Source organism: Rhinolophus sinicus, linkage group LG12 (assembly GCF_036562045.2).
Source record: "Rhinolophus sinicus isolate RSC01 linkage group LG12, ASM3656204v1, whole genome shotgun sequence".
NCBI classification, from domain to species: Eukaryota; Metazoa; Chordata; class Mammalia; order Chiroptera; family Rhinolophidae; genus Rhinolophus; species Rhinolophus sinicus.
Window position 1 is genome coordinate 11736851 of NC_133761.1, and position 14281 is coordinate 11751131.

Genomic DNA, 14281 nt, shown 5'->3' on the forward strand with positions numbered 1-14281 from the left:
CAAGGTCAGCCCGAGACCCTCCCCTCATCTACATCTTTACCCCCAGTGGGAACCTGGCCAGTTCTATAGTTTTAAATGATACTTGGATGCTGAGGGCTCCCAAATTTATATCTCCAGCCTTGTCCTTGGAAACTGGACAGCAGCTTGACTGCAAGAAACTTGCATGCTGAGAAATGCTGAGAAAGGAATGTTGAGAAAATAGAGATCTAGCTGGATTCTCTTTCTTTCAGCTCTGAAGTTATATGAGCCTCTGATACCGCTAGATATACTGTTTATGGTTAACACTCATTTTTAAAGCCTTTAAATACTACTTATCACTTGCTGAGTCCTGCCAAATGGTAGATATTGTGCCACATGTTTTATATACATTATCTCATTTTATCCTCACGGTTCTGTGGGGTAGTATTTATGAAATAACAAGAAACCCCACAACCAAGACTTAGAATGTTAACTTGTCCAAATTGATTGACAGCAGGTGTTAGAGTTAGGATTTCTGGTATGCCCTACCACCTCTATTTGCATTTCAATATAAATTTTAGTACCAATTTGACAATTTCATGCACACACCTACAGAGACACAAACCCAGCTGGGATTTTCATTGAGATTGCACTGAATTTATAGAGTAATTTGCAGAGATTCAATATCTTATACTACTGAATTTTCCAAACTTGAATTGGTATTTCCCTCCATTCATTTAACACTTCTTCAATTTTTTGAATACAATTTTGTGGTTTTCCTTGTGAAGCAGCAATTGATTCACCACAACCCTAATGGGGCAGGGGACATCTAGGGGCCAGAAACTAAGGCAGGTACTTGATGGGTGAGAAGTGCAACAAGGGAACTGCGAAAATGTGGGCAGAAGAAAGGATTAAAGGTCCAACTAAGTAAAGTAACAATTTCAAGAATTTTAAAGTGGACAGCCATAGCTGGGTGTATAAGGTGTCATAAAATGTAGAGAGCAAACAGCCTTGTGCCCTGCCAGCAACAGAGTGTTTCCATGATGTAGCTTATTGTGGACTGTTGATTCAGCAGTAATTTTTCATGAGAAGGAGCCAGTGATTATTAACTGAGGCATGATGTTTTCATCTGTAAAAGTGAACAGCAGGCTAGGCCGAACCAAGGCTAAGTTTGCCTCTGGGCTTTCCTTCCCTCCCTTTTCCATTTCTGTAACCTTCTCCAACCTGCTGGCACTACCTCTTTAGCACCCCCCATATTTCCTCAGAATCTTCCTCTTGCTACCCACCTCTAGCCCTGCCTTATCCTATACTTCCCCATAGCTTCATAGTCAGGCCCCAAACCCTCCCCACTCCCCTCCTCCTGCATTTATTCATATTTAGGGTATTCAAATGTTCAAAGAAAGGGGGTGGATAGAGGATCTGGTTAGTACACATTAAACGTGTATTGAATGACAGATATTTCTCAAATTAGGTTCCAAAGACAAAAACCTATCAAGCAGATGCCCTTATCGTCATTAAATAGATGAGCAACCACAGAAAGGTTGCGGTTTAGCCCAAGGTTATACAACTAGAAAAGGTAGAGTGAGGACTCAAACCCAAGCAGTCTGGCTCCAGAGCTAATGATCTCAACCACTTTGCAATACTGTCATCTGGGGCTTGATCGGGACTGGATCGTCCAAGATGGCCTCATGCGTGTACCTGACACTGAGCTGGGGCTATTGGCCGTTGCCTCCTCCTTCATGTGGCCTTTCTCGCAGGATACTCCAGACTTCTTTATATGGCAGTTGAATTCCAAGCAGGCAAACGTCATGTGGAAAATTACCTTGATGCAATGGCAGCTTCCAAGTGTACCACCAGACAGGCTGTACCCTAGGTCATGGAACACATAGGATTATAGACCAAATTAAGAAGCTTGAATTACATTGTTTATGTGGCAGCTTTAAAACATATTCCCAAATACTTCGGCATTGCTCCCATCGAAAGGTGGGGGTCTATATCCCCTTCTTTTGAATCTGGGCTGGCCTTCATGGCTTGCTGGTAGCTGATACAAGACAGTGGAAGTGATGCTGCATGACTTCCTAGGCTAAGTCAGAAAAGGCCATGAGCCTGGTTCTTTTTAGACACTTGCTTTGAGGGCAACCAGGTGCCATGTGAGAATTCGGCCATGCTGGAGGGGCTGTAGGAAGGCTCTCTAGTTCATAGCCCCAGCTAAGCTTCCAGATGGCCAACAGCCAGCATCAACTGTCAGCCACATGAGTGTGCCATCTTGGATGTCCAGCCCAGATGAGCCTTCAAATGACAGCAGCTGAAATTGGCATCTGATAAGAGACTCCAACAAAGAACTGCCCACGCAAGCCCTTCCCAAGTTTCTGAGCCTCAAAATTATGAGTCAAATAAACTAGATACTTAAGCCACTAAGTCTGGAATAACATATTCACTCCAAGAGCAGAAACAGTAAGTAACCCAGTGTATCAATCAATTTAGAATACAGTGAGAAGCAAGGAAAAAGAGATGGGGTAGCTAAACAAGCTCAGGATAGGGTGTTAGCAGTGTGGAAGGACCACAGCACCTAAATTTTGTTTTATGCAATATTCATACATCCTAATCTTCTCTGCAGATGGTGTAGTTTTAAGGGCTAGAGTGGAGAGTACGTGACGGGGGTTGGCAGCTTGAAGGAGCCTGGAACCAACATCCATCCATTCTGTTAAAGACATAGGGACAAATGTGTCACGTTATAACTGTGTCTGGCCACTAGCTGGCTGAATAGCTAGGGGTTTATCTGCTTTTCTTGTGCAGAGACTCCATGAGGCCATAATGGGACTGTAAGGGTGTCACCAATATGTGGCCAATTAGGGATGATATAGTTGTCAGTCTAGAAGTAGTATGATCCGTGCCTTATTAATATATAAAGTTCACTTGGTCTCTGTCTAATTATTTTCTATCTAGAGTAGCACTTCCATTTGTCCCATCCTTTTTCTCTATGTTCAACACATATCCATTTATCTTATGTATAACATATCTCATAAGCAAATTGTGTCTACATTTTAGTTTCTTCTATTTTCTACAGCAGAATTTGAATATTCATAAATCATACAGCAAACCTAACAAGCAAGCACTTAACAGAGCAGGTTTGTGACATCCAACTAATTGGCTAAATCAAGTCACGTGGCCCAGCCCACAGTCAATGCGGATAGGTCTACACAAGGGAGTGGATACCATAAGGCATGATTCATCTGGACCAGTACTATAATAATCTATTCCTAACGTCTAGTTAGGAAATGGGTGACCTAGTTATCAAACTTTCCTCAATCTGTTTCTGGAGCCCACACACAAAACTGGTGTCCTAGAGACTGTTGGGAATGGGTTCTTAGTGAGGAGCTTTTCCAAGCCTTACTTCCCAGGCCCTACCCCAAACCCAAATGAGCCAGAATTTCTTGGGAGTAAGAGATATGGGGGAGAAGGTGGTGGTAATCCCAAGAGCCTGAGACTGATATAACTCTGCGGAGGATTCCAGCACACACTGGGGGTGTGGAGGGTTTCCAAGACAAGAAAGACAGCCTCTACACGCAAAGAACTTGCAGTTTCCACAGAATGCATTCTTGTCATTAAACACCAGAGGCATTACTTTCAAATTAAAAAAATAATTGTTTTCCATGTTTCTTTAAGTTAGAGCAGTGGTTCTCAAACTTTTGTGTGCATCAGTATTAACTGGAGGGCTTGTTAAAACACAGACGACTGGGCCCAACTCCCAGTTTCTGATTCAGGAGGTCTGCGTGGAGCACATGAATTTGCATGTCTAACAAGCTCTGCTGTCCGGGGACCACACTTTGAGAGCCACTGAGTTAGATCAGTAGGAGGCTTTAGCGATAACATTCCTCCCTTGACTCACATATATTATACATACTGCACTTACGTGTTTGTAGCACATCTACTACATAAAAGGTCTTGGGCCCGGTGCAGCGGCAGATATAATAAGGATAGGATTAAGGATAGGATTAAGATCTTGATTACACTTGAGTAGATTTAGTCTCTAAGTGGATCTATTATTCTCTAAGACAGGAAGCCTAAGTATCATTAGACAGGTTCAGATGAAGCGGAGATCTCTCCCTTAGGAAAAGACAAAGGAAAGCTTGGAGTAGGAGACTGTATGAGTTGGGTCTTGAAAGATGCTTAGGACCTGGACGTGTGGAAGTATTGGAGACTCGCGGACCAGCCTTAACAAACACCCGGAAAAGGTCTGTGACATTCTTGCCTCCAGCATTAACAGTCTGCAACCTGCTGGCATCAGGACGAGGAAGGGCGTTCTCGGGGTCAAGGTCTCAGTCTCAAACCCTTCTTGGGAAAAGATAGAGCCGGCCTCGCCCAATCTTTGGAGCTCCCCGAGTGGGTGCCTCAAACTTGAATGTCTGGCTCAGGTCATGGTGGATGCTGACTTGGCAAAGAGCGCGGCTCGCACGCTTCAAGCTCCAAAAGCCCGAGGAGGGAGCTGTGACCCCCGCGAGGTTCGGAGCGGTAGCGAGGCTCTCCGGAGCGGCCTGGCTGGCATCCCTTCGGTCCGTGCCGGGGAGGGAGCCCGCACGCTGGGGCACCACCGTTCGGTTGGAGCCGCAGATTTAGGCATGACATTAAGGCGGGGTGATAGGTTCACTACCCCGCGGAGCGAGGGGTTCAAAGCCCTTCCTCACTATTCCTCCCGCTGGACTGAAAGGTGGCGGATGCCGGCACAACCGGTGAGCACCCTCTCTGCCTCCATTTCCATGCACAGGAGGGGATGCAGACGCGTGTACACTTTGCCTACACAGGAGGGAATACGGCTCGCCAGCCTGCGCACTGCGCCTGCGCGGGCCCGCCCCCGCCCCGCCCCTTTCTCTCTGCCCCGCCCTGTCAGCACTAGTACCGCCGCTAGGGGTAGCGGCGGCGGCTGCGGCCTGAGAGCGCGGCGGCTTTGAGGGCGCGGAAGCGGTGCGGAGTGGCGACGAGGGCAGGCAAGAGGGTGGGAAGACCGGCAGGAGAGAAGGGCGGCGCCGGCGGAGGGCGGCGCGTGGCTGACTCATCCCTTTGGAAGAGCCGACTGACAGACAAACCCTCGCCGAACCCGCCCGCCCGCGCCGCTCCTCCTCAACCGGGAGGCGCCCTCCCTCCCGCACCTCTCGCCCGCCCTCTCCGGGAGCTCTCCCGGCCTGACCGCCTCAAAGTTTTTGTCGTCGGAGAGACCGGAGCCGCGGCGGGCCTTTGGGAACGGGGACGCAAGACGAGGCGAGAGCGGTGTGGGCCCGGAGAGTGCATGGTGCCCGGCGCCGCGGCTGCCAGTCAGGAGGACATCGGGGTGGGGTCGGCTGAGCCCGGCTCCTTCTAGCCTCCGCCTCTCCAGGAATCGCCCTCCCAGACTGCCGCGGGGGTCCCCGCGCCCCGGCCCACCATGTCCCGGCTTCTGCCGCTGCTGAGGAGCCGGACCGCGCGCAGCCTGAGGCCGGGCCCGGCCGCCGCCGCCGCACCGCGCCCGCCGTCCTGGTGCTGCTGCGGGCGGGGGCTGCTGGCGCTCGCGTTCCCTGGGGGCGCCCCCGGCGGCCTCCGGGGGCTGGGCACCCACCCCAAGAAGGAGCCCATGGAGGCGCTGAACACGGCGCAGGGCGCGCGCGACTTCATCTACAGCCTGCACTCCACGGAGAGGAGCTGCCTGCTCAAGGAGCTGCACCGCTTCGAGTCCATCGCCATCGCCCAAGGTAAGGGGGTCGCTGGGGGAGATCCCGGGGGGCCCGGTCCCCTACCCTATCCCGCCTGGCCCCGGGAGCCCTGCCGCTCCTCCAGCTGGGCCCCCCCGCCCCCCTCACCCTCCGGGCCTCGCGCCTGGGACGTCCGAGCGGGCAGGGGGGGTTGGGGGGGGAACTTTCCGCCTCCTAAGTGTCCCCGGGGCAGGTAGGACAGGCAGCCAGGGCCAACGTTTGGCTGGTTCCTCCCCAGCCTCGGAAGCCCGAGCTTCAGCCCAAATTGCACCCGATACTGTTTTGATTTTGTTTTGATTTGCTGTGTGCCTCCCGTCCCCACCCCTCCTGTCCCTAAGCCCTTGCTGCTTTCTCGTGAATGCGCAGGGGAGCAGGTGGCATGCGTGCCTCCTCCGAAAGTGCTACAGACCCGAGAGGCAAGAAGAAACTTTCTTGAATGGTTATGAAACAAAGATGTAATGGGCGTCCAAAAGAAGAGATGCGCTTAGCTGCTTGTTTCCACACACATCTAGTTGTATTAATTGGAGCAGCCTAAGGAAACATTTTCCTGGGAAACGGAAAGAATCGATCAAACCAGCAACTACAGATACATACTTGCAAGCCCATGGAGGTTTATTGCTGCATTACTCAAACTCCAGTTTTTGTTGTTTCCCCGGAGGGTAAAAGAATGAAGTCAATGAGGCTTTTTTCCAGGACTATGTGGCTCTACAAGGAAAAGCAGGCTTCTGCTCAAAAATAATTGGGAAGGGTGAAAGCAAAGTTATTTTTAAGCTAGCATGTTAAAATGTGATATTTTTAAAACCAGTGCAGAATGCTGGTAGGTCAGAATTGGAGTCCATTGAAAAAGCTAAAAATGCAGACAAAAAGATGAAAGGAGCAAAAGATGAAATGATTTAGTGTTAAAATATTTTTACCATTTAAATACGGTAATACAGGCAAACTACATTGCGACTATTTTATATTACATTCTGATGTATTTGAAAGTTAAAAAGTGTACTCTCCCGTCCCTAAGTTGGTAGGTACATAAACATTCCATAGACTCCTTCGGGTTAGAGCACATTGCTTTGGAACATGGCATTTGATTTGCCAAAGGCACTTGAAGGTGTTTGGCCTATGTACAAGAATGGGGGAAGGATTTATCTCCCTCATGTAAGCATGAGTTTATTTAGACTACTTCTTCAGAAACTTTGTATTAGTTGTGCCTTTTAACGGCTTCCCCCCACCCCTCCCCTCAGTTCAGGGAATTGTGGACCAGTTTTTAGTATTGGATGATTCAAGACATTGTCTACCCACAGTGCTTTTACAGGAAAAGTGTCACATCACTATCAATTCACTTACTAACTGTGTAATCATTATGTGTTAATATGAAGTCATGATTAAATACTAGCATATTGGTAAGCTATATGCTTACACGCAGTGTGAGGGTTTAAAATACTCAGCTCTGAAAATCAGCTCCTTGACAAACAATATATGCTTCATATGCTGAAGCATTAATTTTAGGAATCTCTCTCCATAGGCAAGACTCTTTGAACACACATTTGACCTTTTCTAAGTAGTTTCTTGGAAATTCTGCATTAATATTGTTACACTGTAGGAGGACGCTATTAGTATAATTTAGGACAATTCTTGAAGAGCATGGGCTGCAATACAGCTGGGTAAATGTTACCTCCTACCTTGTAGCACATGCCAGCAGTATTGCAGTAGGGATGCTGACATTTCCAATGAAGATAATATTTTATAATTTAACACGGTTTTCAGTATTCTGGAAAGGACCTATAAACTTCAGTCCGTGGAGATCAGTTAGCATTAATTATACTTAATAAGTATGTAAGTTATAGGAGGAAGAAGTTAGTAATTTGTCTTCTTTGTTGAAGATAACCAGGCAAGGATACAGGAAACAATATGTAGTCACATGCTCATTTCCTATTTAGGAATTAAAGAACTTGAGGGTTTAAATCAACCATTTTTTGCCAGTGTTGATGTCTAAATTGATTCAAATGACTACTGCTTTAATTTTTGGTAGTCTTAGTGTTCCTTATTGTTTTCAATATCAATACATATAGTTATTGTGGAGATAACTGGAATCATCACTAGTAAATTACCTTATTCTTTAATAATTTAAGGTAAAGAGGATTTTATTATGTGGTGAATGCATACAGCTCATTCCATTGCTGAAATCAACATTTTTCCCTCACACAAATGAAAAATTCCTGTTTTTCTTTTACTGTTCCTTTTTGAGTGTTTTTTAAATACCCAACTCATGCTAAATGTTTATGTACTTAGTGCACTTTCTAATGAAATAAATTGTGTTAAAAGGGCTTTTTCTTATAGGAAATCTTATGTGTTCTTGGAAAGGGTGTTTGTATGATTTAATGAAGCGTTTAGGATTTGGTGTGGAAACATTACACGAAAAGAAATCATCCCTGCTTTGATTTGGCAGTGAATCGAATGCTGAAATTTGGTACCTTTTTCCTTATCTTTCTTGTGTGTTTTATCATTAGGCATGTGATAGAGCCTGTGACAAGAGAAAGCTTTAGAATCAATAGTAGATAAGGCAGACTTTGTGGGATGTCTTATCATAGCTACATAAGATATTGTGATTTTTAAATTACAAACAGATTTCCTCCCCAATTAAAAAAAAAAGTTGACGTTGCATTCTCAACTTACCTGCTCAATCTGATCTCCTTCCATAAACAGTCCATATTCTCCAGATAGTGCATTGTTGGTTCATTGTTTTTACAAGTAGGACATTGAAGCTGACATTACAGTTGCCTTTCAGTTTTAGCTAAGATTTTTAAAACAAATTTGTTTCCCAATCTTTGCAATGACTATTTCTATTATCAATTATTTTTATAAAGTTGTAAATACAGCCATCCCTTGGTATCTGCTGGGGGCGATTTGTTCCAGGCCCCTTGCAGATATGAGAAAATCCATGGATACCAAAGTCTCTTATATAAAATGGTATGATATTTGCATATAACCTATACACATCCCCCCATGTAGTTTACATAATTTATAGATTACTTATAATACCTAATATAATGTAAATGTTAATATAAATAGTTGTTATACTGTGTTGTTTAGGGAATGAGAAAATAACATTTGTACATGTTCTGTACAGACATAACTATCCGAGACTTAACTACATAGTACATATCAGCAACAACGTGACATTTTTTTCCTAATATTTTTGATCTGTTTGAATCCCTGGATGTGGAACCCACAGACATGGAGGGCCAACTGTATGGCAATTTGGTTTTTGAAGGATGGGCAATGACATTGCTCATTGGATTAGTTACGCATTGTTATATAACAAATTACCCCAAAACATAGTGGCTTAAAACAAATATGTTGTCTCACAGTTTCTGAGAGACGTGGAGAGGGATAGAGGAGGAGGGTAGCAAATTGCCCTGGTTGAGAGCCAGTGCTTTTATATGAAATGCTATATAGGCTGTTTCTTCTTCAATCCTCTGCTTTATCTCTCCTTCGCTTCCATCATTCATTGATACTTGCTATTATCAGTGTATTCTTTTTGCTTTTAGCTCATTGCTTTATTTTACATTTATTTACCTCTGGACAGAAGAGGATAGAAGAGGAACTCCTTACCTCCCTATCCAACGCCTCACTTCTCAATCAAATAAATGAGCTTTGTGGTAACTGTTTTCCTTGATTGTGATATCTCTTCACTTCTAAGTTCTTGATTAAATTCTACATATTAGACATTCAGAAAAATACGGCTTCAGATGTGTTAAACATTGCTACAGTTTAATTCACCAGTAATTAATTTGGTGTTATCCATCTCAATAGTCATTTATTGCTTTGTACAGCAATTGTGACAAGCAAGTTTCTATAAACAAATTTATGGAGAGGAAAATAGACATACTATAAAGTGTGTAACTTACACAGTTGTCCAGAAGATCAGGTGGAGCTAAAAATAATAGATGATCTTGAAAGTTGGGGTGACCTGATATTGAACAATTATTAGTGGAGATTAGTTCAGTTTTTCTAAAAATAGTGATGGTTTGTGTAATCACACTCTTGTCTGTTTTCCTCTGGCACGTCAGTGTAAAGCCAACTGGAACAAGTAGAGACTAAATCCCTGAGTGCAGGTTTTATTAGCATTTTTTTTCAAGTCAGCTGAATTAATTAGTATGTAGATTTATAGGACTCTAGCCTTGTCTTTGGTTTATGTCTACTTTACGTTTAATGAATGCAGCCACATAAAACAAGCAGCTATGTGTTAAAATATAATAACTTAGTTACCTCAAACTGTCTGGTAAATGAGAGCTCTTCTAGATAAAGGACTTTGCAGGTAACAAGATGTCATTCCCTTTAAACTCTGAAACATTTGCTTTGATGGCTTTTGTTGGAAGCGTATTTAAACATACTGCATTTTTCTCTGTCTTAGTAAAAGTATAATGAGCACAACTTAGCTTCTTCTAGATGTCAGAATCCTTATTTACTGTATTTTAATACGAGAATTTCCTTTGGGGCCACTTCTGTTTGTAGACATACTCATCATCACACCACGTGCCTCTAGAATATTGTGCCATTTCAGGCGGCAGGCTTTTAGACCCTGTCATCATCGCGGTAGTGAAATCTGCTGGGCTTGCAGTGCCCCTCCCGGGCACCGGTGCCTTCATTCATCCCTTGTTGTGGTCAACTTGCCTGCTGGGTAATGAGGTCTCCTTCTTGGCATCTCTGTTATTGTTTGTAGTGTCTGCTCTTTGTCACTCTCTAGTGTTTTTTATTTTTTTCATTCTCTCTCTCTTTTTTTGGATCCCCCTATGCTTCTTAATAGGATTTAATCCTGATAGATATTTCACAAAGACCACTCGCTCCTTTGTCTTTCCAGCTAGCCAGTTACATCTATCACATTGTTATTGATCTTTGACTCTTCAGATCTTACATTGGAGATTTTGTGAGTATTTTCACTAACATCTGGATTATGGCTGTTCCAAGGATTGTTGTTATAAGCACCTAAAAGGAAATTAACTGAGGTGTTACTATTTTTTGGACCTCAAAGTTTCAGGGAAATTTCTATTAGAATGGTTTTCTTTACTTGGTTTAGTTTAGGTTTTCTGTTTTCTTTCTGAGCTTTAGGATAGGTTATTTTGTCCACTGTATTATTGAAAACACTTGTACTTTTAAAAACAGCCTGGTATTTTATAATACAGCTTCTGAATTTCTACTGTAAAATGGTTCTTATGTTTTATAGAAGATATTCTACAGCTAACACAATGGCTACTGCTGGCACCATCTTCACCTCAATTACTTAGCAATTATTAATTATATGCTGTGTGTAAAATATACGGAACTGAGTTTTCATGTATTTTGTTTACTTCTGTTGGAGAGAGAAGGAATTACCTCTATTCTATAGATTAAGAAACTGAGGCTAAGAGGAGCTTGCCCAAGATCAATAGAGTTTTTAACTTAGCTTTGTTTGACTCTAAAACCCCTGTTCTTATTATTACACTTTTCTGGATACTTACACCTGGGATTTTTAACACATGCTGGGAAAAAAGGTTATATCTTAACTACTTAATAAAAGTCACGTACCTTAGTCTACCTTCTGTATGTTTGCACATTTAATACAAAAGCACCTATGGCATTGTTACTTTGAAAATAAGGAGAATCAAAGGGAAATCATTGTGCAAAAAAAGTTTATAAATTGTCAGAAAACTAGTATTTGTGACTCCCAACTGTCATAAATCTTTAACCTTTACCTTAATTTTCCTTTAGATTTTTGAATGGGTTTTTAACAAAATATCTAACATACTATTCATATAGAAGTTTCCCCAACTTTGAACATTTATTTAGTTACAAATATTTGTTACTTTCCCTGCCATATAATAGACACTGTTGGTGGGGTTACATCGGTGAATTAACTTGGCCCAATACTCTCAGGAAGCTTACACTTTTGAGAGAGGAAATATATGAGTAATTAAGTAAATAAATAAAATAATTATAGATAGTGTGTGCTATTAGGATAAACCTTATTAGATAAGGTGATCTGGGGAGGCCTTTGTGTATGTGATATTGAACCTGAAAATAAAGGGTTGAGAAGAAGCCAGTTATTCAGACAGCTGGAGGAAGAGCATTCTGAGAAGGAACAGCGACTGTGAAGACCCTGAGATAGGAAGGGACTTGGCATAGCGCAGGCATTGGCACGTAGCAAACACAAGTGGAAGTCAGTGCACAAAGGGAAAGTGGAATGAGATGAGATGGACAGGTAGGCAGAAGCCAGGTTAGTGAGGGCCTTTCTAGGTAAACCTAGGAAGGCCATTCGAGGGTTTAAACAGAGTGAAATGATGGGATTTAAAGAGCCCTTTGACTGCTAATGGAGAAGAAATAGAAGGGTGCAAATGCTTAAGCTGGGCGCACTTAGGAAGCTGTTGCAATAGTCTTTGCCTGGGATGATGGGGGCTTAGACTAGGCGGCCATGGAGACGAGGAAAAGGATATGGATTCAAGGTATTTTTTTTGACAGTGAGCTGATGGGCCTAGTGTGCTGATGGGTGAGAAAGGGGCAGATAATGAAGGGAAAGAAAACAAAGTGGGAACTTAATTTTCTGACTGTAGTGATTGAGTAAAAGATGGTGCTATTAACAGTGAGGGAAAAGACGGGGGGAAATAGATTTGGGGGATGGAAATTAAAGTGTTAATTTTGGACATGTCTAGTTTAAGATACCTTTGTGGATATGAATGGAAATGTCAAGTAATTAGAGGGGTGTGTGTGTGTGTGTGTGTGTGTGTTTATAACAAATCTGGGGAAGTTGGGGCTGAAGATGTAAGTGTGGGTGTTAGCAATTATATATAGATGAAGATGATAGTTCAGGAGAGAACTCAAAAACACCAATGTTTATTGGAAGGGAAGAGGAAGAAGAACCAAAACTAGAAGGAGACTGAGAAGGGGTGTCCACAAAGACAGGAAAAATAAGAAAATAGTGTATTCCAGAAGCTAAGTGAAGAAGATAGTGGGAATGATCTGATGCCTTAGGTCAAAAGGGAAGACTGGGGAGGTGAAAAAAGAAGGCCCATAGGATTTAATAACAAAAGAGACTGATGTCAGAAGCACTTTTACAAGAATTGTGTGGGAAGGAGCCAGATTTTAGTTCGCTGAGACATTCAACTCTTTTTTTAAAATTGTTTTTCCTCTTTCTTCCATTACGGTTGAAGCTGTGGTTTCTCAATCTAGTTGTGTAGGACACAGCTCTCTGGCCCATGCTGGTATTATGAGCCCTGCGAAGGCTTCCCCTGGCTGAGGCAGGTCGCCAGTGTGGGTCCGCTGCTCACAGCAGTTCGCAGCAGCTCCCTCAGCCGGCTCAGGGCAGCCCAGCTCCAGGGAGAGCTGTTGTTCACAATCTTAGCTGTAGAGGGCGTAGCTTGCTGGCCCATGTGGGAATCGAACCTGCGACCTCAGTGTTAGGAGCGCGGGGCTCCAACCACCTGAGCTCCAGCCCCCTGGGCCACAGGGCCGGCGGCCACAGATTCAACTCTTTAAAGGGAACCAAAGTTCCCTTTAGATAGTACTAGAGTAGCCTGAGTACTACCGAGATCTCTTTATTCATAGGTTAGAAGTCTGAATGTATTTTATTTATTGCTAGGGTACTCATTTTTTTTTAATAGACAGTCCTGTGTAGAATTCTAGTGCATCAGAGAAAAATAAAATATGACAGGTAAGCAAATCCCCCCCTTTTTAGCACCATTGTGTAGAAAATATGCAGGCCATTTAGCAGGTAAGATCTTTTCATTCTTTGGCCTGAAGCTTATAGAAACAGAGATGATTTGAAACTCCATGTTTCAAATTCAAATACCTAAGAGCAGGGAATACGTTTGTTTCCTGGGGTATAAACCTTTCGTGCTAAAACTGCGGCTGTCCTTGGCGAACTGGTTGGCCACCCTACTGGCCCTAAGAGTGACGGTGCTTCTGCCCTTCTCACAGATTAGGCTTTTGATTCACAGGAGAGATTGCAGAAAGGATCCAGGTAGAATGTCATGTCCCTTCTGCGCATCTGCTTTCCCTCCTGAAGGTCTGCTCCAAGCGGACACTTTCTGTAGGCTCCCTCTCTTACCATTATTTGTGTCTGGTGGGATTTCTGGTGAAGGAATGTTCAAGAAAGCAGGACTTCCCGATTTTATGTGCACCCTAGTGCCTTCACACTGTCCCGCCAGCCCTCAGTCTGCCTTCACCTGTTCCCTTACTATTCTAGCTGTACCCTTCTTGCGGTGTCTGGTTTCATCGATCCCAAGTAAGCAAGTGCTAACGTCCCCTCTGTCCTTGTGGGTGCCCGCTTGTCTTTTGATGTAAGCCCAGCTGTTTGCCCTGTGATTTCAGTCCTTTTATGGGTTTGGTTCTAAATAAATCATGAATTTGAATGTAGTTGGACTTCGTTTCACTGTAAGGGACTTTGTTTCGCTGGCAGTGCTCTTTGTAGCTCTCTACCTCAAAGCTCAACGTACATATACAATCACCTGGCAATCTTATTGAAATGCATATTCTGTTTCAGTAGGTTTGAGGTGGGGCCTGAGATTCTGCATTTCTAACAAGTTCCCAGTGATTTCCATGCTTCAGGTCCAGGGACCACATTTTGAGTAGCA

The 14281-nt window shown here is 43.6% G+C and overlaps 1 protein-coding gene across 3 annotated transcripts in view; it reads left to right on the forward strand.

Moving 5' to 3' along the window:
• Window positions 1–4850: 4850 nt before the first annotated feature.
• TMEM65 (transmembrane protein 65) overlaps window positions 4851–14281 on the forward strand; it is a 35975-nt gene continuing 26544 nt past the window's right edge. For 2 of the 3 annotated variants that reach the window (XM_019720544.2, XM_019720618.2), the window contains exon 1: window positions 4851–5681. In XM_019720544.2, the coding sequence (XP_019576103.1) occupies window positions 5378–5681 (304 nt within the window). In that variant the 5' untranslated portion in view covers window positions 4851–5377. The remainder of the gene's footprint in view (window positions 5682–14281) is intronic. The other variant, XM_019720693.2, reaches the window with a different exon arrangement.